Here is a 24,917-nt window from a genome sequence, read left to right on the forward strand (position 1 = left end):
CTCGCCGGCGACCGAGAGTAACCTCGCGGTCGGGTGACGGCCCCCCCCCCCGTCCCGACTCTCGCCTGCTCCCGCCTCAGCCAATGGGAAGGCAGCGCACGAGCCGGCAGGACACTCGCCCTCACCGACTCCTCCCCCAAGCAGTTAGAACCGAGTTGTACAATCACCTCGCCGCCGGCTTTAGTCTTTTCCAATCGCAACTCTAGTTCCCGATTCCAAGCCCCGCCCCCGCCCCGCCCCGCGCTCATTCTCGGCGGGAGTCACCTTTGCTTTACAAACGTTCAGACCCGCCCTCTGCCTACCTTGCTTCCCTAGGCCCCGCCCCCTTCTCAGGCCGACCAATAGCCGGGGGAGTCTGGAGCCGCTGGGCGGGCCCGCAGCCAATGCGCACGCCGTGGGCGGGCTCCGGGCCGGAATTGGGGGTGAAGCTACAGCCTTGTGCCCACATTCGGGGCGCGCGGAGCTGGGGGGTCCCTGGGGGACGCCCGGAGCAAAGATGGCGTCCGCAGCTGAGGGGGACGTGGGAACGGTGGCGGAGCTGGCGAAGGTGCTGCGGTTTGGTTTCGAGGAGCTGAGCCTTAACAAGTTGGCGACGACCCTGGGCGCGTCGGAACAGGCGCTGCGGCTCATCATCTCCATCTTTATGGGTAAGGACCCTCCTGCCTCGCTCCGCCCCCTCGCGGAGTCCCCGGGGAATGGGGACGTGACCCCCCCCTCACTTTCCGGAGCCACCCAGGATGGCTTTGTGGGGTGCGGATGTGAATCTTCAATCACGCCGACCAGCTATCGAGAGGAAGACAAGTCTTTCCTCGAGTCTGGGGGCGCCGTGCCCTCTGAACCTCTTTACCTTTCTCTGTGACCCCTGCTGTACCCTTCTGGCCCCTCATTATGCCATGATCTCCCCTATGTCCCCACGACCTATCCTTATTTGTCTCTCTCTTGAGTTCACTCTTTGTCCATGTGTACTGCTGTCTGTTATTAATATCAACTCTCACACATGCGCGCTTCTTGTCGGTAGGGATAGGCTCCCTAACTTAGGTATTAGCTTTGTGGGTCCCTAAGCCCCGAATTCTGTCCTTGCATGTTCGGAGTCTTTTTCTGCATTGCCAGCTTATATTACACTTACTTCTCTTTTCTGTCTTGTTTCTGGTGTTTTCTTCTTATACCTTGTTGCTTTTTCCCCCCTTCTTAACTTTACTCACCTGTCATTTATCCTGGGATATCATTTTAATACTGGGCTTGGGAAACAGGACTGACAACCCCCTTTAAAAACTATGCTACTCCAAGCGTTTATTACCCATATGGTTCAAAGGATGTGATGTGTCTGACTTTATGTCACAACAAGCTGAATTATAACTGCTTTATAGGCTTTTTTGCTGCATCCTTCCTCCTTGGTTTTTTAATACAAGGAAGCAGCATGGCACAATGACGGGGGGGGAAAGTGTGGACTTGGGAAGGCAAGCAAGTCAGACCCAGCCTTGCTGCTGCTGGTGGACCGTGGGACCCTGGGCGAGTTCCTTAACCCCTCTGGGCCTCAATTTGCTTATCTATGAAATGAGGACACTAATGCCTACCTAGAAGGACAGCTTGTAAAGTCCTGTAGGAATTCAAAGGTCAAGAGCTGATGCATAAACGTTTGAGTAGTTGGAAGGTTTTATGAAGGTTATGGGACTTCCAGCTAGGAGAGTAGGGGTAGGGAAGAATTAAGCAAACAGGACTGGGACAAGAGATTAGAGATCAGAGTCATGAGAAGTTGGGGATAAAAGTTAGATGTGGGATTCCTTAAATGCCAGAAAGAAGTTTGGAATGTATCCAGTAGTCAGTAGAAACATTGAATATGATATCACCTAAGGGTGTTAACTAGATCTAGATAATGTGAGAGGCATTCATTTATATTTAAATAACCTTAGCAGCTGCTATAATTGTTACTTGCTTTTTACATATAAAACCAAGCTGATCTTCCTTTCTTCCAACTAAAGGTCCCCTTTTCCCTCCCTTGTAGAAGTGTAAAAGGCAAAAGGCACCTCAGTATCTCTCAGATCTAACCCAGATTTATCAAAACCCCAATCTAGAATTCTTCACACCACAGCAGCTTTGAACTTCTACTCCTTGAGACTTGTTTCTCACCCACTTATTTGTTGGTGTTGTAATTGGCATTTAAGAGTGTTTGTGTTCATTCATTTGGAAGCTCACTGTTGATTCCTCCACTATAAATTGAGAATGTAACATAAGTAGCAACAAATTATTAGGGGCAACCTGTTGAATGGAGCTAGGGCTGAAATTAGGGCTTGGAATTTGTCCGTTTTGTGCTGATGTGATCGAATACTGCCTGTGCGCTCCTGGGGAGCTACTGCTGTGCTATCGTGGGGCATACAGCTGACTGGGAAATTGTTTTCTCCATATCCTTCCCCTCTACTCTCCTCCCATCACCACCAGTCATCAAGCGATAAACACTTGGTATAAAACATCTACTGTACTCCTGAACCCCCTTGCCATTCTGCCATTTCCCAGATCCCCCCTTCCTATCTTCCATGTGCTGTTGCCTGTTATCAGGCATAGCCATTCCGCATTGATATATAGGATTGTGTTTTCTAGGTATGGATTAAATACCTACATGCAGACAGAAACTGATAGGCTTGACATGTGCATGGAAGAAAGAGTGCAGTCTGGTTGTAAATGTTTTCCTTACAAAGGTATTACCATTTCTGCGTATTGTAACCTAGAGACCCGTAGCCTTTCAGCAGTGGAGTTCCTGGTTCCAGAACCCCTGCTGTCTTGGGTAATGGGGATACTAGAGGAAATCCTTGTCAGATGTACCAAGAAGGCCTATAGTCCAAAATGATTCTAACCCACTTTCTATTAATTCACAATTAATGTGGGTTAAAGGCACTTACAGACACCCCAAGGGAAGAGTTAGGTATATAAGACATTCACATTTTAAAGTATGAATATCTTTTTTTTTTTTTAGGAGTTTTTGCTTTTTATTTTTATTTTTATTTTTATTTTTTAAGATTTTATTTATTTATTTGACAGAGAGAAATTACAAGTACACTGAGAGGCAGGCAGAGAGAGAGATAGAAGGAAGCAGGCTCCCTGCGGAGCAGAGAGCCCGATGCGGGACTCGATCCCAGGACCCTGAGATCATGACCTGAGCCGAAGGCAGTGGCTTAACCCACTGAGCCACCCAGGCGCCCAAGTTTTTGCTTTTTAGAGAGAGAGTGTTTGGGGTGGGGAGTCAGAAGGGGCAGATGGAGAGAGAGAATCTTAAGCAGGCTCTATGCTCCAGCGAGAAAGGGGCTTGATCTCACAACACTGAGATCCTGATCTGAGCTAAAAATCAAGAGTCAGATGCTTAACAGACTGAACCACCTAGGTGCCCCTTAAGTGTGAATAACTTTTAATTAGACAGTTTCATTGCTATTTTCTTAACATCTTACTTTTCCTGCTCAAGTTCTGTGTACTGATCTTGGGGTAGGCATTAAATCATTAATGCAGTTCCTTTCAAACCTTTGTGACTGTAACCCATGGTGAGAAATAGTTAATCATGACATATATATATATATATATATATATATATATATATGAAACAAATCATGACATATATATATGTATATATGAAACAAAAGTTTCAGGGAAAATTCTTTATCCTTATAAAGCTGTGTATGTAGCTAGTTTCTGTTTTGTTTTTCAGCACTGCTTTGTCCCACTAAATTAGTTTCAGGACCTATAAATCGGTTACAAGTAGTTTGAAAAACCCTGAGTTAGACGCCGTAATTTTTTATATTCAGTACTTCAAGGAAAGGATAAGTTTCTGAGTACCACTGCCTTGGATTATTTTAAACAGCCAGAAAACTCCATTAAAGGGATGCATGTATGTTTGTCTTTTGTAAGATCACAAGGAATTTGATGGAAGGTCAATTTTGCTATGGTGTTTTGCTATGGTGTTGAAAATAACATCCCCTTCAACACCTGGGGTCTTACTACTCTTTAGGATACTTAATGATACAGTTCTGGAATATTGGTGGGGTCTGGAGCTGAGGGCCAAGAAAGAATTCTTGGGACATCTTTGTGCAAAAAGGTGATTTTATGAAAGCACAGGGACAGGACCTGTGGGCCAAAACTTCAGCACCTGGGTTGTGAAGAGTGGCCATTTATATACTTGGGAGTTGGGAGAGGTAGAGAAAATGGGAGGTGTCCAAAAGGACTTTGATATGCTAAAGAAGACCCTCTGGACACTGGTTGCATTGCTATTATCAAGCTAAGGCTGTTTTTCCCTCAAGCGAAGCATTAGCATTAAGATAGCTGGAAGTTTCCTGGAGGAATGTTACACCTATCCCACCCAGGAGTGAGGGGAGAGGAGAGCTTGAGGGGTGTCTGCTTGTGCTTTGTCCTCAGCTAGCCTTCTGCTCCCTCATCCATAACACGAGTTGTTACAAGTAAATTCAAGCAAAGGTACCTACTGGGAGTTAAACCCTACAATGGACCCTGCAGTATGAGTAATCAGAGCCACGCACTCCAAAGTATTGTCTACAGTTTGAGGGTAGGGAATGAGCCAGAGATAAGTACTCTAACAGCCACAATAAAAGACAAATCTAAGTGCCATAAGAGAATTACAAAGCTGTATGAGATTGAGAGATTGGACCTTTAATGAACTTTGAAAGCTGAATAAGGTTCCAACAGACTGAGATGGTGAGACGGAAGGGAATACCGTGAGCAAAGGCGTTGGAGTGGTAGACGTGGAGTGGATATGGTGGAACAGGAAGTAGTCCACTGGCACTAAAACAGGACTTAAATAAAGAAGCGGTGGAAATCAGACCAAAGGGGCACCTGGGTGGCCCAGTCGGTTGAGGGTCCGACTTTTGATTTCTCCTCAGGTCATGATCTTGGGGTCCTGGGGTGGAGCCCCACGTTGGACTCTGTGCCTGTCATGGAGACTGCTTGGGATTCTCCCTCCCTCTCCTTCGCCCCCCCCTAAAAAAAAATAAAGAAGACTGGAAAGGTAGATCATAGAGCCTGGAGAGCCAAAGCAAGGGGTTCGTGCTTAATTAAGTCAGTGATAGGGAACCGTGGGAGGTATTTGAAAGAGAAATAATATGACCAGAGCTGTATTGGGAAAATAATGGGGTGATTATCAGCATGGGGTGATTTGAAGCAGACACAGACAGGAAGTAAGGAAGCCAGCGAGAAAGAGCAATGATCCAGATGGTTATATGGACTCGGAGACAAGGTGGTTGCACCAAGAGGGGAAAATAGGGATCTCATGTGAGGTATTTTAGGAACGCAGAATCTTTTGAAAAGTAGCTTCTGCATACACTTGCATCTACAGCTGCTCACACCAGAAATCTAAGACTCAGCCTTGCACCTCCCTTTCAGCCTCTCCCCACATCCCAGTCCCCAAGTCCTGTCAATACCACCTCCAAATTGTGTCTCCAATACATCCCCTTTTTTCCTTCGCCACAGCCGCTGGCCATCTGTCACCAGAACCACAGGAGCAGCCTCCAAACTGTTCTCTAATTCTGTTCTTGCCCCTCCCTCCACCCCTAAGAAAGTGGTGGGATCCGGTGCCTCTCCTTCCGTACACAGCTAGTGAGCCCCTGCCTGCTTTACCAGCCTCATCTCAAGCAAGCTCACAACTTTTTAACCACACTGCCTTCTTTTCAGTTCCTCAGAGAAAGGCATTAAGTGGTTTCCTACCTCGGAGCCTTTGTACCTGCTAATGCAGCTACCCAGAATGTTCTTCATTCATTATTCACCTGACAGACTCCTTTCATCTTTGGGGTCTCAGTTCAGATTGTCACTTCCTGTGATCTGAGAGTTCTTTCCTGACTCTTACTTTATTTTATTTTATTTTTTAAAGATCTTATTTATTTATTTGACAGAGAGAGAGAAAGCACAAGCAGGGGGAGGGTTTGGCAAAGGGGGAGGGAGCAGCAGGCTCCCCGCTGAGCAGGGAGCCAGATGTGGGATTCTGTCCTAGGACCCTGGGATCATCACCCAAGCTGAAGGCAGACACATAACCATCTGAGTTACCCAGGAGCCCCTGACTCTGATTTTGTATGATGTCCCTGTTGCACTTTCTCATACCCACTGAAATTTCCTCCCACGTGTATATTCCCATTAGTGATTCCATATTTGTGGATGAGAGCAGAAATCATGTCAGTTTTGCCCATCACAGTATTTCCCAGAGTGGAACACCATACCTGGCTTCTGAAAAAGGCAAGAAGTATTTATTGACTAAGTGAGCATGTGACTATATGACTTGGCCGCTGATTAAATGGAGGATGAAGAAGCAATTTTTAAAAAAATAAAAATAATAACCCACTCAGTCCTTCTGCTGGAAAGATAATGATATCTCACGAATGCAGAGAGGTCCAGAGGAGCGTCCCATACTGTGCCCTGCCAGGCAGTGGTCTTGTTTTGGATTTGCTCTAGGTTCCCAGGCCACCTCCAGGTGTCTTAAGAGTTACGAAACCCAAGCTTGAGCTCAGGAAAGAAGTTGGAATACAGAATAGGGTTTTAGGAGTCAGTGTTGATATCATAATGGAATCAGGGAGGGCTTGAAACACCATGGAGAGGCATGTACAAAGAGCAGAGAACACAATTCTTGTTGATAGAGTATGTTAACATTCACCACACCTGGCCTGTAGTAACAATCGCTGACATTCATGAAAGACTGGTATGCCTACAACATCATCTGAAGTACTCAACATACCCCACCTACGCCTGCCAGGTTACCCATGAGATAATTAAAGTACTGTTATCCTCACCCTTGTGCAGATAGGAAACTGGGGCCTTCAGAGGTTAAGTAACTTGTCAGAGGTCAAACCTATTTCTACCCCGCTCTAAAGTCCCTGCTCTTGATCACACTGGGATTGCAAAGAGAGTGTGGGGGTGGAAAAGATAAATGCCCTTGGTGTCCTGTTCTCTTCACTTACGTGGGTAAGCCAAGATGGAGTCAGCACATGAAATACCTCTCAGCGGCCAAAGCTGGAGCTGGCCAAATGGACTAGATGGCCACCTGCTTAGTATGAGTGGTCTCCTCTAGTGTTGGCCATGACTGTGGCTTGGCTGTTAGACTGATCAGAAATTGTACCTGGGCCGTGTCTGGTGGTTCCATCGGTTAAGAGGCTGATTTTTTTTTTTTTTTAAGATTTTATTTATTTATTTGACACAGAGAGACACAGCGAGAGAGGGAACACAAGCAGGGGTGTGGGAGAGGGAGAAGCTTAGCCCAATGTGGGGCTCGCTCCCAGGACACTGGGATCATGACCTGAGCTGAAGACAGATGCTTAACGACTGAGCCACCCAGATGCCCCTAAGTGTCTTATTCTTGATTTCATCTCAGGTCATAGTCTCAGGGTCATGCGACTGAGCTCTGTTTTGGGCTCCCCGTTCACCAGGGAGTCTGCTTCAGGATTCTCTCTCTCCTTCTGCCCCTCCTCTCTCTCTCTCTCAAATAAATAAGTAAATCTTTTCTTTTCTTTCTTTTTTTTTTTAAAGGAAGGAAGGAAGGAAGAAATTGCACTTGGTGGGGTAAGGACTCATTCCTCAGAGGTTTGGGTTAGCATGACTAAGGTTAAAAACCTTTAAAATCAAAGTAGGTCCTGCAGTTCAGTTCCTCTTAGACCAGTCAGGTCTGGCCCTTCGGAACTAAATCTATTATTCAGTGCAAAAAGCTTTCTTCAAGTAGCACTGAAATTACAATATAAAGAGACCAAAGCCAAGATAGATGGAAATTAAACAGCATTAACCAAACAAATGTGACTTCTGACCATAGATGATTTTCAAGCCTTCTTCCAATTCTTAAAGTCTAGGGAAAGTCTACATTTTGAGACTTTATTCTAATTCATAGCCACAGATTTTGTCATAATATAAATCTTTGTCTTTGAAGATTTTTTTTTTTTTTTTTTTTTTTTTAGAGAGAGAGGAGAGTGGGGAAGATGGGGAGAGAGAATCCTGACCAGGCTTCACGCCTAGTGCTACATCTGAAGCGGGGCTCCATCTCATAATTCTAACAAGAGACCTGTGCTGAAATCAGGAGCCAGATACTCAATGGACTGAGCCTCCCAGGCACCCCTGGCAACTTCTTTTAAATACATTCTTTCATCTCCTTTTTGTCTGTACTTCGGTATCTTATATTGCACAAAACTTAATGCTCTGTTTTGTTTTTTGGTTTGTTTGTGTTTTAAAGATTATTTATTTGAGAGAGAGAGAGAGAGCAAGAGCAGGGAGGAAGGACAGAGGGAGAGGGAGACTCCCTGCTGAGCAGAGAGCGGGAAGCAGGGCTCAATCCCAGGACCCTGGGATCATGACCAGAGCTGGAGGCAGATGCATAACCAACTGAGCCACCCAGGTGCCCCAAAACTTCATGTTTTGAATGCCATTATAACTTTAATGTCAAATAGAATCATTCATTTACAGAGGCATCTGGAAATTTGGGCCCATGAGATTATATCCCAACCTAATTCAACAAAAATAATTATATATCTACTGACCTTAAATCTGTCTGGGCAGCCATCAGAACTCACTGGAGGTGTTTATTGCAGCAGCCTTTCAAAAATGGGACTGGTCTTCAAAAAGGAAATGGTATTTCAGCTGGACCTTATAGAAGATTCTAGTAAGGTAGAAATGAGAGAGGAATCTTTCTAGCTACAAAGAATAATGAACATACATGTGAAGATCAGGAAAAGTAAGAGAATCTGAGGAACAGCAGGTGGTCCATATATAGAGGACCCATATAGGAGTCGGAGAGAAACACCTAATAGACCTTTCGGGTAGGTGGGGGTAAAATGGCAGAATAAAAGAGTGGGATGTGCGTTGTCTTCCAACACCTGCTGGCCCAGGTACAGACTGTGTTCAGATTAAGTATGTACTAGTTGCGTCACCATAGACTAATTATTAAACTTCAGCCATCCATTTCCTCGTGTTCCCAAAGGGCAGTTTCACTAAAGGATTGAAGTTAAGCATTAAGCAGTTTATCTAATAGTTACTTAAATTGGATTTAATTCATAACAAGCAATATTTGGAAAGAGTGCGAAATTTACGTGAATTTTTAAAAATAGTGTAGTCGTCAAAGAAATGCCCAACATCCAGAGAATCACTCAGTCATACCCGTGGCGCAGATGTGTTCATTCTCCTCTGCCCTAGAAAAGTGGGGAAGGCAAATTGGGAAGCTCAGTAGGACTGAATGAGGTAAAATGTATAAACCTTTGACCCAAAGTAGTTTTGTTTTTTAAGATTTTTGTTTATTTGATAGAGAGCAAGTGAGCACAAGCAGGGGGAGCGGCAGTTAAAGGGAGAAGGAAAAGCAGCCTCCCGACTCGGGGCTCCATCTCAGGACCCTGCGCTCATGACCTGAGTAAAAAGCAGATGCTTAATAGACCAAGCCACCCAGGCATCCCCCGTCCCCAAAGTAGTTTTAAATAATTGTTCCTTCCTTCCCTTAATAAATACTTATCCCTCCCTTTCCAAGCGTGGTCTTGGGACCAGCAGCATGGGTACCTCCTAGCATCTGCTGGCTTGCGTCCTAGGAACTTGTTAGAAATGCCATTTGCTAACATCACTTATTCTTCAAATACATTCTTCTTACTGAATGTTACTGTTAATATTATTATGTCAATGATATCATTGTCATCTCTACCTTCTAACTCATATCCTTACCTCCGCTGTCTGTTTCACACTTTTGATAAGAAGGTTAAATATGGAGGAGTTTTTTCCATAAGGGGCTTGGACTCCTAGTTCCATCTTTCCCTTTCTGGCTTGCGTCACCTACCTCGAGCACTCCAGCCTTCTCTTCATCGACTGACTCACATTTCTGAATACAGTTAATATAAACTGTGACTTGTAGCTTTAACAAAAATGAGGTGGCCTAGTTGCAGCTGCCAGGAAAAGCTGTTCTAGGCAAACTGCCCTTCTCAAACATAGACTGTTTAAGGTAGGGGTGTCTGTGTGTGTGTGTGTGTGTGTGTGTGTGTGTGTGTGTGTGTGTGTTTCTGTGTTGACATTTTTCCAGCAACTGCTGAAGTCGGGGGCCAGGAGATTTAGGACCACCTCCTGGAGTTCTCGTGGTGATGCCTCAGTAGTTCCCTAGAGACCTTCAAAGCCTGTCCATGATTCATGCAGCCCAAAAGATGTTGCATGTGTCTTTATTTCTGCCTGTTTTCAAAATGAGAAGGGAGGTAGAGAGTAAGACACTAAAAATAAAGATAAGTAATTTCTGGGTAAGAATTGCCTTTGGGCTTAAAATGGACTGGTTTTTAAATCCAAGTTCCTCTCTATTCAGGCACTGGCTTTGAAGATAAAGCAAGAGTCATTAAATTCCAGACACCTTGAATGAAGTATTCTATCTAAGCGCCATATGTACCAAAGTTGTTAGTAATAGAGGCTTCTGGTAGAATGTTACTGCTTTCTAGCTATAAGGACATTGTCAGAAAGCAGGGTGAAGATCACGCCAAAAAATGATCAGACCCAGGTTTTGTTCTTGGCTCACATGAAGTTAACAAGGTGACTATGTAAATGCCCCACTCTGGGGCGTGCCACCTGGGTGGTTCAGTCAGTCAAGCGTCTGCCTTTAGCTCAGGTCGGGGTCCTGGGATCAAGTCCCACATCGGGCTCCCTGCTCGGTGGGGAGTCTGCTTCTCCCTCTGCTGTTCCCTCTGTTTCTGCTCTCTCTTTCTGTCAATAAATAAATGAAATCTTTTAACAACAAAAAATAAGTAAATAAATGCCCCCAGTCCAAGCACAGGCTAAGTTTAAATGCAAAATAAAAAGCTTTTGTCCATTAAAGATGCTTTCAATACCAAGTATTCATGTTGCTATGGCATTTTCATAAGAAAAGCCTACATAGTCATACTGCTACATAAAATTATGAACAGTGAGATAGTAATTTTGCAGGCAGTTCACTGTAAAAGAAAAAGGATTCATGCGCACATGTCGCGTGCAGATCTGAGGAGGATATGAGATCCCAGGAGGTTAAAGTTCTGATCACTGTATAGTTGTGTATGCTGTAATGAGAAGTGACATCCCCGTAGACATGGTCAGTGCCTTCTAGCTCCTGAAGTTTCCGATTTCTGCTGTGGTAGCAATTCTAAACTCAGATGGACCTGGACACCGCTCTGGATTGCTGTCCATAAATACAAAACTTCAGTTTGGAAGCCAGCAAGCAGGCCAGCTGGAGTTGTGCCCTGTAAGGCTCCTATGGTATCTACCTCCGACAAAAGGGGGAAAGATTGATTATAGTTCGAGTACCAATATACTGGGGCCCTGACAAAAAACGTTGAGCTGTTTTAAGTGCTTCTAGAAATCCTCATTCTCTAGCCAAAGGATAATCTGATTCCATTTTTAAATTCTTCGTTGGTTCTTCTGAAAGAGTAATAAACAGGGGCACCCAGCTGGCTCAGTCAGTAGAGTATCCAGTTCTTGATCTCAGGGTTGTGAGTTCAAGCCCCATGTTGGGTAGAGAGATTATTTTTAAATAATTTTTTTTTAATGAAAAACTAAAGAGTAGTAAACAAAAGCAAAACTGGGAACTAGGTGGCATGCATTTATATTATTTATACTAAGAACCTGACATAATTGTTTATGGGGACTTAGGTCATCAGATCACCAAAAGCTCCCAGTTTTTTCAAGTCTTACCCTTTGGTTTTATAAAGTATTTTTTTATTCTAAAATATGTAATTTTTAAGGGTGCCTGGGTGGCTTAGTGGGTTGAGCAACTGGCTCTTGACCCAGCTCAGGTCTTGATCTCAGGGTTGTAAGTTCAAGCCCAACATTGGGCCCCATGCTGAGTGTGGAGCCTACTTAAAAAAAAAATTAAAAAATAAGGCTTGTGGGTGGCTGAGTTGGTTAAGCAACTGCCTTCAGCTCAGGCCATGATCCTGGAGTCCCGGGATCAAGTCCTGCATCAGGCTTCCTGCTCAGCAGGGAGTCTGCTTCTCCCTCTGACCTCTCCCCTCTCACTCTCTCTCAAATAAACAAATAAAATCTTTAAAAAAATGAATAAATAAAATATATAATTTTAAAATGTTTTTTAAATTCTTCCCAAATCTTCAAGTAGTATTGAAATGCTCGACATAGAAAGAAGTAGATCATTTCCAACTTTTGTACATCAGAGGATACTACCAAGAAAATGAAAAGATAACCCATCGAATTAAAAAAAAAATTGTAAACCATATATCTGATAAGGATCTAGTACCCAGATTCTGTCAAGAACTCTTAATAATTCAGTAATAAAAAGTTATAACTCAATTAAAAAATGGCAAAGGATATGAATAGACACTTGTCTAAGCAAGACGTACAAATGGCCAATAAGCACACAGAAAAATGCTCAGCTTATTAGTCATTTAGGAAATAAAAATTAAAATCACAGTGACATACCACTTCACACCTGCTGGTATGGTTATTAAAAAAAAAAAAAAATGAAATAAGCAAGTGTTGGTGAGGCTGTGGAGAACTTGGAACCCTCATGGGTCGCTGATGGGAATGGAAAACAGTACAGCCACCATGGGAAACAGTTGAGCAGTGTCTCAAAGTTAAATAATTACAGCGTGACCTAGCCATGCCACCCCTAGTTCTATACTCAAGAGAATTGAAGGTGTGTGTTCACACAAAAACTTATACACAAATGTTGATAGCATTGTTATAAAGGCCAAAAAGTGGAAACAACTATTTGTTCTCCAACAGGTGGATGCATGGATGGACCTTGAAACTGTTACCCTAATGTTTTTGTTATGTTAATGTCAGGCTGAGAAATGGGCGCATTTGGTATGATTCTGTTTATATGAAATGCCCAGAATAAGCACATTCCTTTTTTTTTTTTAGTTTTCATTTATTTATTTGACAGACAGATCACAATTAGGCAGAGATTGAGGGGGAAGCAGGCTCCCCACAGAGCAGAGAGCCCGATACGGGGCTTGATCCCAGGACCCTGGGATCATGACCTGAGCCGAAGGCAGAGGCTTTAACCCACTGAGCCACCCAGGCGCCCCCCCCCTTTTTTTAAGATTGTATTTATTTATCAGAGAGACAGCACAAACAGGGGGAGCAGCAGGCAGAGGAAGAGGCAGGCTCCCCACCGAGCCAGGAGCCTGTTGTGGGACTCAATCCCAGGACCCCAGGATCATGACCTGAGCCCTGAGCCAAAAGCCACCACTTAACTTAGTGAGCCACCCAGGTGTCCCCGGAATAAGCAGATTCTTTTTTTATTTTTTTAATATTTTATTTATTTATTTGAGAGAGAGCACAAGAGGGAAGAGGTCAGAGAAAGAAGCAGACCCCTGCTGAGCAGGGAGCCCAATGGGGGACTCAGTCCTGAGACTCCTTGCTCAACTAGCTGAGCCAATCAGGCGATGCCAGTATAAGAAGATTTCTTAAAGACAGAAGGTGGGCTTGTGGTTGTGGTTGCCAGGGGATGAAAGAAGGGTTGAATTGGGAGTGACTGCTAGGAGGGGTGGGGTTTCTTGTCCGGGGAATAGAAATGTTCTGGCCTTGAGACACTGGGGATGCTTGCACAACATTGTGAACAGACTAAAATTCACTGAATTCTAGACTTAAAAAAAGACTAAAGAGGGACCATGTATGATCTCAGGTAGAGTGAGAACCCAACAATTACACCTGTTCAGATTCATGAGGACAATTACAGGGTATAATGCTGTTATCTTTCTTGTTAGAATCTTGACTGTAAGAAAGCATTTGCCAAAATGCCTAAGGAAAAAGTCTCACCTTGTTTGTATTTACAAAGATTAGATTTGGCAAATCTAAACACAAGAGAGAAATCCTCATGACAAGTATTTGGGAGGGTTGGAGAAAGAGCAGCTAATTAGCCAATGGGACAGGGCAACCCTTGGGCAGCCCTACGCCAGATCAAGTCACAACAGGAGCAAAGGGCATTTCTCCACTGAAGACCAGTGCCATGAATTAAAAGGGGAGGAAACCCCACGTTACTGCATACTAGCTAGACATTACTGAGAGAGAACCCATAATGTGTAAAATCCAGAAAGCATTGAAAATCAGGGAGAGGGGGCACCTGGGCAGGTCAGTAGGTTAAGTGTCTGCCTTCAGCTCCGGTCATGATCTCACAGTCCTGGGATTGAGTCCCTGGAGCTCTGTGCTAAGCTGGGAGTCCCTCTCCCTCTGCCCCTTCGCCCTGCTCATCCTCTCTCCCTTTGACTCTCTCCCTCACTATCTCAAATAAATAAATAAAATCTTTTTAATAAGGGGGTTAAGATACTTCAGGCCTGTGCAAGGGAAGGAAGAGAAGAAAACAGGAACAGAAAGGGCAGAAAAGGAAAAGAAGAGGCAAGAGGAGGGGCAGACCCATCAGAGGGGGGGGGGGGTGCTGTGGGAGCCCAGCCAGTCCATTGCTTCTCACTGTGCCCAGAAAGGGCCTGTTTTCCCAGGTGATAAACATCTCTGCTGGATGATTTCTGCAATCCTCTCCTCTCTCTTGGACTTAAACATCTGAAACACACTGCTTTAGCATATGCAATACAGGCTACTTCATCCCACCCCCACCCCAGGGTCCCCCCGCTTCCCTCCCTTCTCCTCGCCCTAGCTCTGGCAGCGTTCCCTTGCCTCCCGTAGTCTCTTGATGTACACTGCATTTCAGCCTCTGTGTGTCAGACTGTTATTGAGCAAGGAAGAGGGGTTGTAGGCAATCCATTACTCCATACACTTGCCTAGGGGTGACAGTGTACCCAAAGTCTACATTTGACAGTCTTTGTGCCCCTTCTCTTCCACATTTGCTTCCCACATACCACCCTTGCATCCTACGCCCCAGCTGGCTCTTCCTGCCTACCAGTCTCAATCCTGTCAGAGCCTTCTCAGCCTCACCCCTCCCTAGGCCTGTGTAGCCTAGCCACCAACAGCCAGGAACCCCCTGCTGCCAAATGCCCCACCCCCACCCGGAACCCCCACTGGAACTTAGTTGGGGAGTATGCCTGTCATTTGGAAGACCTTGGCTGAAGCCCTGTACCCATGGGATCCTGGGAGTAGAAGGATTTTCTGACCAGTGCCTAGTTTTGTTATGGTGGTTGCTTTTTTTTTTTTTTTTTTAAATCCCAGATCCAAATCTTGGATTTGGGACCTGAAGCTTATATAATCGTGGGGACCTTTTTTTAGGAAAAAGGATACAAAAATAGCTTATAAGTTTCACGGATACATATGACCATGTGAACTGGTCCTTAGCTCCTGCCTCCACCACCGCCCCAACCCCCCAGGGCCTTAAAAGGGGCCTCTGCAAAGGAAGGGCCTTGAAGCAGAAGCTTTAGTAGCTTTGTGGCCATTGGGCTTCTTCCTGGGAGTATGAGGTGCAATTTACAAACCTTTATTTTTGAAACTTGCTGTAAGTTTAATTTAGTTTAATCATGAGGTGGGCAGTGGCCAGGCCAGTTAAAAGAAGCCTCGAAGTTTAAGTTCGGTATAGATAAACTTATTTAAAATATTTGCTCAAATGTCAATATTTTTAAAGTGGCCTCAAGGACATCCATGTGTGACACTTTTACAGGTATTTTCTCTTTTAATCTGTACCACAGCCTGCAGATAACGGCTAGCACTTTCCCTGTTTCACAGTTGAACACATTGAGATCTAAGGGATCTGTTCACCCCTGCTGCAGAGCTGAATTTCTGAACTAGATTACTCCTGATTTCTGAGCCCAGGGATATTCTGGTTGATCAGATAATCTGGCTGGAATTTGTCACCATATGGTGTATTAATTTACAAAGAATTAAAATGTGATAGAAGTGGACTGATGGGACACCTGGGTGGCTCAGTCCGTTAGGCGTCTGCCTTCAGCTCAGGTCATGATCCCAGGGTCCTGGGATCAAGTCCCATATTGGGCTCCTTGTTCAGCAGGGAGCCCACTTCTCCCTCTGGCCACTCTGCCTGCCACTCCCCCTGCTTGTGCTCTCTCACTGACAAATAAATAAAATCTTTAAAAAAAAAAAAGAGTTTGGGGGCACCTGGGTGGCTCAGTGGGTTAAGCCTCTGCCTTCGGCTTGGATCATGATTTTAGGGTCCTGGGATCGGGCCCGCGTCCGGCTCTCTGCTCAGCAGGGATCCTGCTTCCCCCTCTCTCTCTGCCTGCCTCTCTGCCTACTTGTGATCTCTCTCTGTCAAATAAATAAAATCTTTAAAAAAAAAAAAAGTGAAAAAACCTTTTTTTAAAAAGTGTACTGAATACAGATGACGGGAGTATCATTTTATCTTCGCTTGTTAAGGCATTTTGGTACCTTAAAGCACTTCAGAGTCAGTCTTGAACAGCTTTTGTCCCTATTCTACTGCAAGGGAGAAATGCCAGTCAGCAGACTCTTTGAGCTGTAACATTCCTTCGGTCTGTAAATTTATGTAGATTAAGATTTAGGAAAAAACAGTTCTCTAAAGTAACTAACTCCGTGACCATTCGAACAAACTAGTAGTATAGAAAAATACTATAACCAGATGTTCAGACTTGCAGATCACGTGCTTGATGTCCCTGCTGCTGTCTAGTCAGACTTGAAATGCTCAGGAGGGCTCGCCATGATGGACAGCTAACTCCGGGACTAAAAAGCTAGTGACAACCTCCGTGTCTCTCACTCCCTGTGGCATGACACCAAACAACACTTGCATCGTGTCATAACTTTTCAGCTTCTGTAGTCCGTTTTACCAGTTAGCCAGGGTGTGTGTCTGTGAGCTTCAGATGGCCTTGCTTCTTACTGAGAGCACTTGACTTAAATGGAGCAATTAAAGAATTACTTTTGGTGAGACTTTGGGGCAGCTCGTTTAGGTGGTTTGGTTGGGTTAAATGACTAAAAAACTAGTATTTCTTAACCTTCATAGAAAACCCTTTTTTGTTCTTTCTCACAAGTAACAGCCATCCACTCATTTACCTTTGAAATGTCCCTCTGTTCTTTTATCCCCAGGACATTTTGATCACTTGTCCCAGTTTTCTTCAATCCTATGTCAGAGTTGTCAAAATATTTGAGATACTCAGCAGGAGGAGACTTTCAGAAAGGAACTGCTGTATTCTTACTGCACTGCATGAAGATAGGGACTGGGAGTCCCCAAGAATCGAATGAACAAAGCAAGTACAGGAGAGCACCTAGATTTAACATTAAAATGTAGTTTGGGGGTGGGGGGGGCAGCTGGGTGGCTCAGGCAGTTGAGTGTCCAGCTCTTGATTTCCGCTCAGAGATTGTGGTCTCTGGATCCTGGGCTCAAACCCCACATTGGGCTCCCTGCTCGGTGGAGAATCTACAGGTCTTCCTCTCCCGCTGCCCATCCCCCTGCTCATTCTCTCTGTGTGTGTCTCTCTCTCTCAAATAAATAAATCATTGTGAAGAAAATGTAGTTTTTAGTTGTTTTTAGATAGGAGGATAAGCAAACATGAACATGAGTGTGCTTGTGTCTGCAACCAGGTGCTTGAAAGTAGATTGTAGCTTTAAAAGCACACAGGTAGTTATTAGTGATTCACTCGCAGGTCACTGCCAAGTGCCAAGGCATGTGGCAAGAATATCAGAATGGAAGTCAGGTGATGTGGATTCTAACTTGAGCTGTTCTCTCTTAACCTTGAGCATGTTAGCTATCCGCTCTGGGCCTCTGTGTCTTATCTAATGAAGGTTTTGGACTCAGTGATTTCTAAGATTGCTTCAGATTCTAAGAATCCATATATCCTGTGAATAACCATTCAGCATATGACTCAGCCCGAGCTATACAAGATTGTCAGAGGGTAGAAGGTGTGTTGGCACCTTGCCCGTAATGTCAATAAGCTTAATCTGGTGAAGAGAAACAAAGGACCAGTTCTGAACAAATTCCAAAGGTGAGAGCTTCATTCTCACCTAAATATCTGTAATCTACAAACACTCTTCCAGATACAGAGTGATCAGTAACTCAGTGTAAATGCCTCATCAGTTACCGATACATTGACTAGACAGGGTCAGGCAGTGTCCTTCCTATTTCCATGTCTGTCTTTTCTCTACATAGTTGTTTAGCACAAGGAATTTCCACTTTTGATGGAAAAAGAATTGAGTGGCAGATCTTCAAAGTAGAAGTAATTATGATAAAATTTTCATGGGACAATACTTGATAAAATTTAACTACAAACAAAAATTACAAATAAGCCAGGTTCAAAAGCAGTCCTGTTTTATATTCTGGTCTGGGATTCTTAGAAAAATTTGACTGAAATGTGATAGGTACTTCCAATATGGCCTTTCAGTATTGCCCAAAACAAAATACCCATTATCCATGATAACCTTCCATAGTCTAGAAAAATTACAACATCCAGGTAAAATAAGGATGAAATGGGTTTTTTTTTTCAGCCATCTGTAACTAGAAATTCCAAAGAGTTGACATAATCTTGTCAGTAAACAGTCCTTAAAAGCAGAGCTGAAGGCTGAAAAAGAAAGGGATAGACAAGAAATAGAGACAAAGGGGTGCTTGGGTGGCTCAGTGGGTTAAGCCTCTGCCTTCGGCTTAGGGCATGATCCTGGGGTCCTGGGATCGAGCCCCACATCGGGCTCTCTGCTCAGCGGGGACCCTGCTTCCCCCTCCCTTTCTGCCTGCCTCTCTGCCTACTGATGATCTCTGTCAAATAAAGAAAATTTTTTTAAAAAGAGAAATAGAGACAATGAGTTATCCAATGATTCTAGGAGATTAACAAAAGGACGAAGTGGAACTGAACAGTAGCCAGAAGCAGCAGCAAAGGGACAAGAGGTGGGCGGGTGGCTAGAAGGGGAAAACCAAGAGCCTGTGCTGTTTGAATGTAGGGGAGGTCATTTGCTAGGGGCTTGCTTAAGTCATGGACCTAGAGGTGAAACCAGAGGTTAGCATCCAACTGCGTCAGTTACTCGCTGATCAGCACAGACCGGTTATCTAACTGCTTTGATGTGTTTTTGCTCATTCAGACACTGAAGACAATAATATTATTTCTTACTTCAAATAGTTCTGAGGATTAAGTGGGATAATGTGTGTAAAGTGCTTAACTCAGTGCGTGACGTGTAGTAAGAATTCAGTAAATGTTCCTTGATATTAACCGGTGTCAGTGACAATAATAAAGGAAGAAGGAAAGAATAAGAAAGCTAGCAAGAAAGACTGGAAGGGAAGTTCTGCGGAAAGACTGAGATGGGTAGAATTCCAAGGATCGGGACCCAAAGGGAGGAGGAGATATTTAAAGAGGAGGGAGAGACATCTTCCTCTGAATCTGGAGAAAAGGACGTAAAAGCATAGATTTATTTTTTTTCTTTTTTAAGATTTTATTTATTTATTTGAGAGAGAGGGAGAGAGCATGAGAGGGGGAGGGTCAGAGGGAGAAGCAGACCCCCACCCCGCCCTGCTGAGCAGGGAGCCCAATGAAGGACTTGATCTCGGGACTCCAGGATCATGACCTGAGCTGAAGGCAGTCCCCATTCAACCAACTGAGCCACCCAGGTGCCCTAAAAGCATAGATTTCAAGTGGAGCTTCTTAAGTTTTCTCCCAGGGCACTTGGGTGGCTCAGTCAGCTAAGCTGCTGCCTTTGACTTGGGTCATGATCCCAGGGTCCTGGGATGGAGTCCCACTTCAGGCTCTGTGCTCAGCAGGGAGCCTGCTTCTCTCTCCACCTCTGCGTGCCTCTCTGCCTGCTTGTGCGCGTGCTCTCTCGCTCTCGCGCTCTCTCTCTCTCTGACAAATAAATAAATAAATAAAATCTTTAAGTTTTCTCCCAGACAGTTCCATGTAGGCCTGGTGGAAAACGCAGGAAATGTGCTCTTGGGCTCCAGCGTCCTTAGCAAACAGTGGCTGTTCAGACAAACACCATTGAGGTCGCATGTTGTCTTTAAGATACAGGCCAGCTGCAAGTTCTGTTGTGTATGATTTATTTGTTTTCATATAATGAAGTTACTTACCAGTTAAATTGCTTGGAATCATTTCTGCAAAACTTCTCGTAGGGCAGACGTGCCATCCACCAGTGCCCCAGCTGGAGCAGATCCTGTTCAGACAAGGATAGGCGTGAACTGGCAGTGATGTTTTCAGTCAGAAGTCTGAGCACTCCCCTGTATTCCTATAGAATTTAGAACTTCTGGAGAAGGAGAAATGTTTCACAGCTGTGGACTTGCCCCCTGCGGTTTTCACTAACCTTCCCAAGGAGAAGAGACTCACCTCTGGGCGATCGATGCCCCTGGAATGGGTTGTGTTTCCTGTCCACCCACCCACCCCCGGTCACATTGTTCTTCCCAAGAATGGCCCCGTCACCGCTTTCACTGAGGAGATTAAGGATCTTTTTTAAGATTTTATTTTTTCATTTGACAGACAGAGATCACAAGTAGGCAGAGAGGCAGGCAGAGAGAGAGAGGAGGAAGCAGGCTCCCTGCCGAGCAGAGAGCCCGATGCGGGGCTCAATAGCAGGACCCTGAGACCACGACCTGAGCCAAAGGCAGAGGCTTAACCCACTGAGCCACCCAGGTGCCCCAGAGATTAAGGTTCTTTTCATGAACATCAGCCTCTGCCTTCCATGTTTCTTTGCCGGCCTCTTCTCCTGGCCTTCCAGCCTCAGGGAAAGAGCCAGGGTTCTTTCCTCCTTTCTGAGGTAAATCATTGCTCCTGTGGCATACGCAGTCTCTTTTCCACTCTACTGCTTTCTTCCAGCAAACACATGTGGACAGAATGCCTCTGTTTGAGGAATGGTTCCCTTCACTCAGCGGCCATGCTCTCTGGCCAGTTGTCTGTTGCCAAACTTCTCATACTGATAACCTTCATATCTGGCCTGTATTTCCCCTTTATCCACTCACTGCCTTTTTAACCCACTGAGCCACCCAGGCACTCTGCTCACTGCCTTTTTAACTGGCCACCTTCTCCTGGTCTCCACATCCATCAAGCTGCTGCCATTGCCGAGTTCCTAATGACGTCACTGTGACTTCAGTGACCTTATCCTCTTCCTCACCCTCGCTGGCCTCTGTAAGGTCTGATGTGATTAAATTCCTTTCTTGCTAAAATACTTTCTCCTTTCTCACGTTTCCACCAACCTGATTTACCTCCTTATTTTCCTGTTTTATCTCCATTTCTTTTGCTTCCACTGCCTTGAATTATAGGCATTTTCCAAGACTCGGCCCCTGGCCCACCTGTGTTTCATGGCCTGTCCTGAGGAGAGGTTATCTTTTTCCGGGGCTCCAGCTCTCACCAGCAGCAGCACCACCAGAGCCAGCTTCCCCCTCCAGTCTTTGTGTCTCTGTCAGTGGTACTGCCTTCTTTTTTACTTCCCAGAAGGGAAACCTCAAGGCCAGGTGTCTTCATGTTGGGATATGTGTACTCTAGGGATACACAAAGACTTTCCACGGGGTACGTTAGCATGGATAAGGAATCAGTTTCTCGATTTGCGGCTTCCATATGTGCTCTTGTCTAAAACAGATGAGCTCGAGACTCCTCCAAAGACGCTCCTTTCCCAACTACCTTAAAGTCACCCTTTAGGCCTTAGACAAGGAGAAAAAAGGCATAGTAAGTTGCCCCACAGTATAAAAATCTCACAGGATGCCACAAAAGTAAAGCAAAGAGGAGCAGCCCCTTATTTTTTTTAATTATTCTTTTTTTTAAGATTTTTATTTATTTGAAAGGGAGCACAAGCGGGCAGAGCAGCAGAGGGAGAAGGAGAAGCAGGCTCCCTGCCTGAGCAGAGAATCGGAAGCAGGGCTCTCGATCCGAGGACCACAAGATCATGACTTGAGCCAAAGGCAGATACTTACCCGACCGGACCACCCAGGCGCCCCTTAGTTATTTTTATTAAGTATAATTAACATACAGCATGAGCAGCCCTTGTCTAATCTAGGTGACAAATTCGCAGCAACTGTATCTACCCATCTTAAAACTAGATTTCAGAAATAAGATGGTCATTCTGAGGGGAACATATGAACATGTTTATCGGAACTTAAAAATGAGCTTAGACCTCTTTCGACAGGAAGTCTGATTGAGCCAATTAGCCTGCCATTGGCCAGACATTTTCCATGTGTACGTACAGCGCAGTTTCAACGGACTTAGGGGGAAAAATAAAAAACATCATTTGCTCTTGTTTAAGCTTATCAATGACAGATGGTGACTTAAAAATATGACAGGGGATAGAGAGTTGTTCCAATTTTAGGAGCCGTTCCAGCAAAACTCTGGAAGACTGTCACAGTGGTTCACTCATCTTCAATTTGTCCTTTTCCATTGTCCCCCACATCCAGTCAATCCTATGGATTTTTTTTTTCCTCTTGTGTCAGTTTCAGACTCTGCCCAGTTTCCCAAACCTTCCTATCTGCTCTGTTATGTTGTATTACCCCTCTGCTAGCGGGCCCCTCTTGAAGTGACTCGTCCAGGTTCTTTCCTACCTCCACGTGTCCACATTACTGTCTTCCTTAACTAATTCGTCCTGACTGCTCTGGTCTTTATTGCTCTCTCTCCTTTCTAACTTCTCTAGCATTGGCTGTTCTGTGTAGCAAATAGTGAACATCAGTGTTTGGTACCCCTTTTCTCTCTCCCTCTCTAAAAAGCTCCTTAAGAGTTAAAAAACCTCTTCTAATTCTGCCACAGCCCCCTTTTGGCCTAATGCAGTGCTGACCACATAATGGCTGCTTAATCAATATTTTATTGGCAGCCTAGAGAATAGAATATTCCCTCATTCATCCTTTCGTTCTCTCACCCATTCAACAAATATTTTTGAGACCTTTATTGTACCCGGATTTGTGCTAAGCCCTGGCATAGTGGCGGGAGGGGTGAATAGACAAAAATTCCTATTTCCAAAGACTGGTAAATAAATAAAACACATAGTGTGTAAAAAAGCAGTTAATAAGTGCAAGGGAAAAAGGAAGAGTGAAGCAGAGAACAGGAAGTATGTGTTGGTGGCGGGTGAAGGTTGGGGGGAAGCATGTGCAGTTTTAGATAGGAAGGTCAGGGAAGGCCTCACTGATAAGGTGACATTTTAGTAAAGACCTGAGCAGCTTGAGCTTATCTGTGCAAAGGGCATTTCAGGCAAGGAACCTGTTAAGGTGGCGGCTCTGGGTTGAACCTGCCCGACTACCCAGAAGGGAGAGCTTTTTGGCTGGGGCAGAGTGGTAGAGATGAGTCAGAGAAAGCTCGGTCTGGGAAGGGCAAACAGATCCCATAGGTTCTGGTTGGATTTTGGCTTTTCCTCAGCGAGGTTGGAGGCCTTCTGAGGGTTTCGAGCAGAGGAATGAGCTGATCTAACTTAGAATAGAAGCCTTGCGGGTGCTGTGTTATGGTAGAAGCGAGAGGTGAGTCAGGCAGCGAGCTATATGGTAACACAGGCCAGAGGTGGTGTTGGCTTGGACCAGGGGTCAGGGTGGCCAGATTCTGGGTTTACTCTCAAGGTAGACAGACAGGATTTATGGACTGATTGGGTTGAGGCCAGAAGGGGGGCAGGTCAAGAATGGAGGCAAGTGGGGCGCCTGGGTGACTCAGTGGGTTAAGCCACTGCCTCCGGCTCGGGTCATGATCTCAGGGTCCTGGGATCGAGTAACGCATCGGGCTCTCTGCTCTGCAGGGAGCCTGCTTCCTCCTCTCCCTCTCTCTGCCTGCCTGTCTGCCTGCTTGTGATCTCTGTCTGTCAAATAAATAAATAAAATCTTTAAAAAAAAAAAAAAAAAAGAATGGAGGCAAGGTTGCACGGTTTCAGTCCTAAGGGAATGAAGGCTAAGTTGCCGTTTGCTGAAATGGGGCCGGCCAAGGGGAGGAGCAGCTTCAGTGAGGAAGGTAAGGCAGCAGTGTTTGTTGGATTTGAGGTATCTGTTTAGGCATGTGCATTCTCGAAGTGTTGAGTAGTCCATACCAGTGTGGGGTCCTGAGGAGAGGTCTGGGCTGAAGATGAAAATTTGGGAGACATCGGCAAACGGGTGCGACTGGACAAGATCGCTGAGCCCCTCACCACTAAAGCAGGTGTGGGGCAGTCTCGCGTTTACTGAGCACCTGATTTTATACCAGGCTTAATATACAAGCCCTAAGCTAGATACTCCTTGTGCTGAGGAGCGAAAAGTTTAACAGAAACTGAGGACTACGAGGTTAACGATCAACCAGCCTGAGATGACAGCTAGTAAGTAGCAGAATGGGGATTCAAACCGAGATCTGTCTTCACTCCAAAGTCCGCCTTCTTCCAACCATCCAGTGCCTTTATTCAGCATTGCATTTTGGAAAGAGTGCTCTTTAACAAACCAAAGTCAGTATCCTTATAAAGTAAATATGCTATGAATCTTCTTCTGAAATGCAGATGGAAAGGAAATCCCTTAGTCATTTGGTTGTCACATGGAATGAAGATTAGATTCAGAAGCTCTGATACCCATTTGCCCCAGAATTTCTCAGAAAAGGCCTGCTTTTCTTCCCACTAACTTTTTTTTTTTAATATTTTATTTATTTATTTGACAGAGAGAGACACAGCGAGAGAGGGAACAGAAGTAGGGGGAGTGGGAGAGGGAGAAGCAGGCTTCCCGCTGAGCAGGGAGTCTGACGCGGGGCTCAATCACAGGATCCCTGGAACATGACCTGAGCCGAAGTCAGGTTGACTGAGCCACCCAGGTGCCCCTTTAAAAAAAAAAAAAATAAATAGAGAGAGAGAAATTTGAGCTAAGGAGTGTGGTAAGGGTCTGGGGAGACAAGGGGTGGTAAAGTCCATTAGCAGGAAGGTGAAAGAAGGTGTTTGGAAAACAGTTTGCCCCATTTACCTCCCTCTCACTCTCTGCGAATGTGTATTTGTGTAAGTCTTTGACCACCTACAATAGTTAGTTAGCACTATGCTAGCTACCTTATATGCATTGTCTTCTTTAGTCCTTAGACAAACTCATTGAGGCAGGTACTATCCCCAATTTTACAGATGAGGAAACTGATGCTTGAGTCCATTACTGTTGATCGATCAAACAAAAAATCAAGTATATAGGTTAGTGTGCTATGGGAAATTCAAAGACATAGGCCTTGAGGAAAAGAGATTGAACA

The 24,917-nt window shown here is 44.8% G+C and overlaps 1 protein-coding gene across 1 annotated transcript in view; it reads left to right on the plus strand.

Moving 5' to 3' along the window:
- Positions 1 to 376: 376 nt before the first annotated feature.
- The window catches only part of LPCAT3 (lysophosphatidylcholine acyltransferase 3), a 39,168-nt gene continuing 14,627 nt past the window's right edge, over positions 377 to 24,917 (plus strand). The window contains exon 1 of the mRNA XM_032348924.1: positions 377 to 647. Coding sequence (XP_032204815.1) covers positions 497 to 647 — 151 coding nt within the window. The 5' untranslated portion in view covers positions 377 to 496. The remainder of the gene's footprint in view (positions 648 to 24,917) is intronic.

This window comes from Mustela erminea, chromosome 6 (assembly GCF_009829155.1).
Source record: "Mustela erminea isolate mMusErm1 chromosome 6, mMusErm1.Pri, whole genome shotgun sequence".
NCBI lineage: Eukaryota > Metazoa > Chordata > Mammalia > Carnivora > Mustelidae > Mustela > Mustela erminea.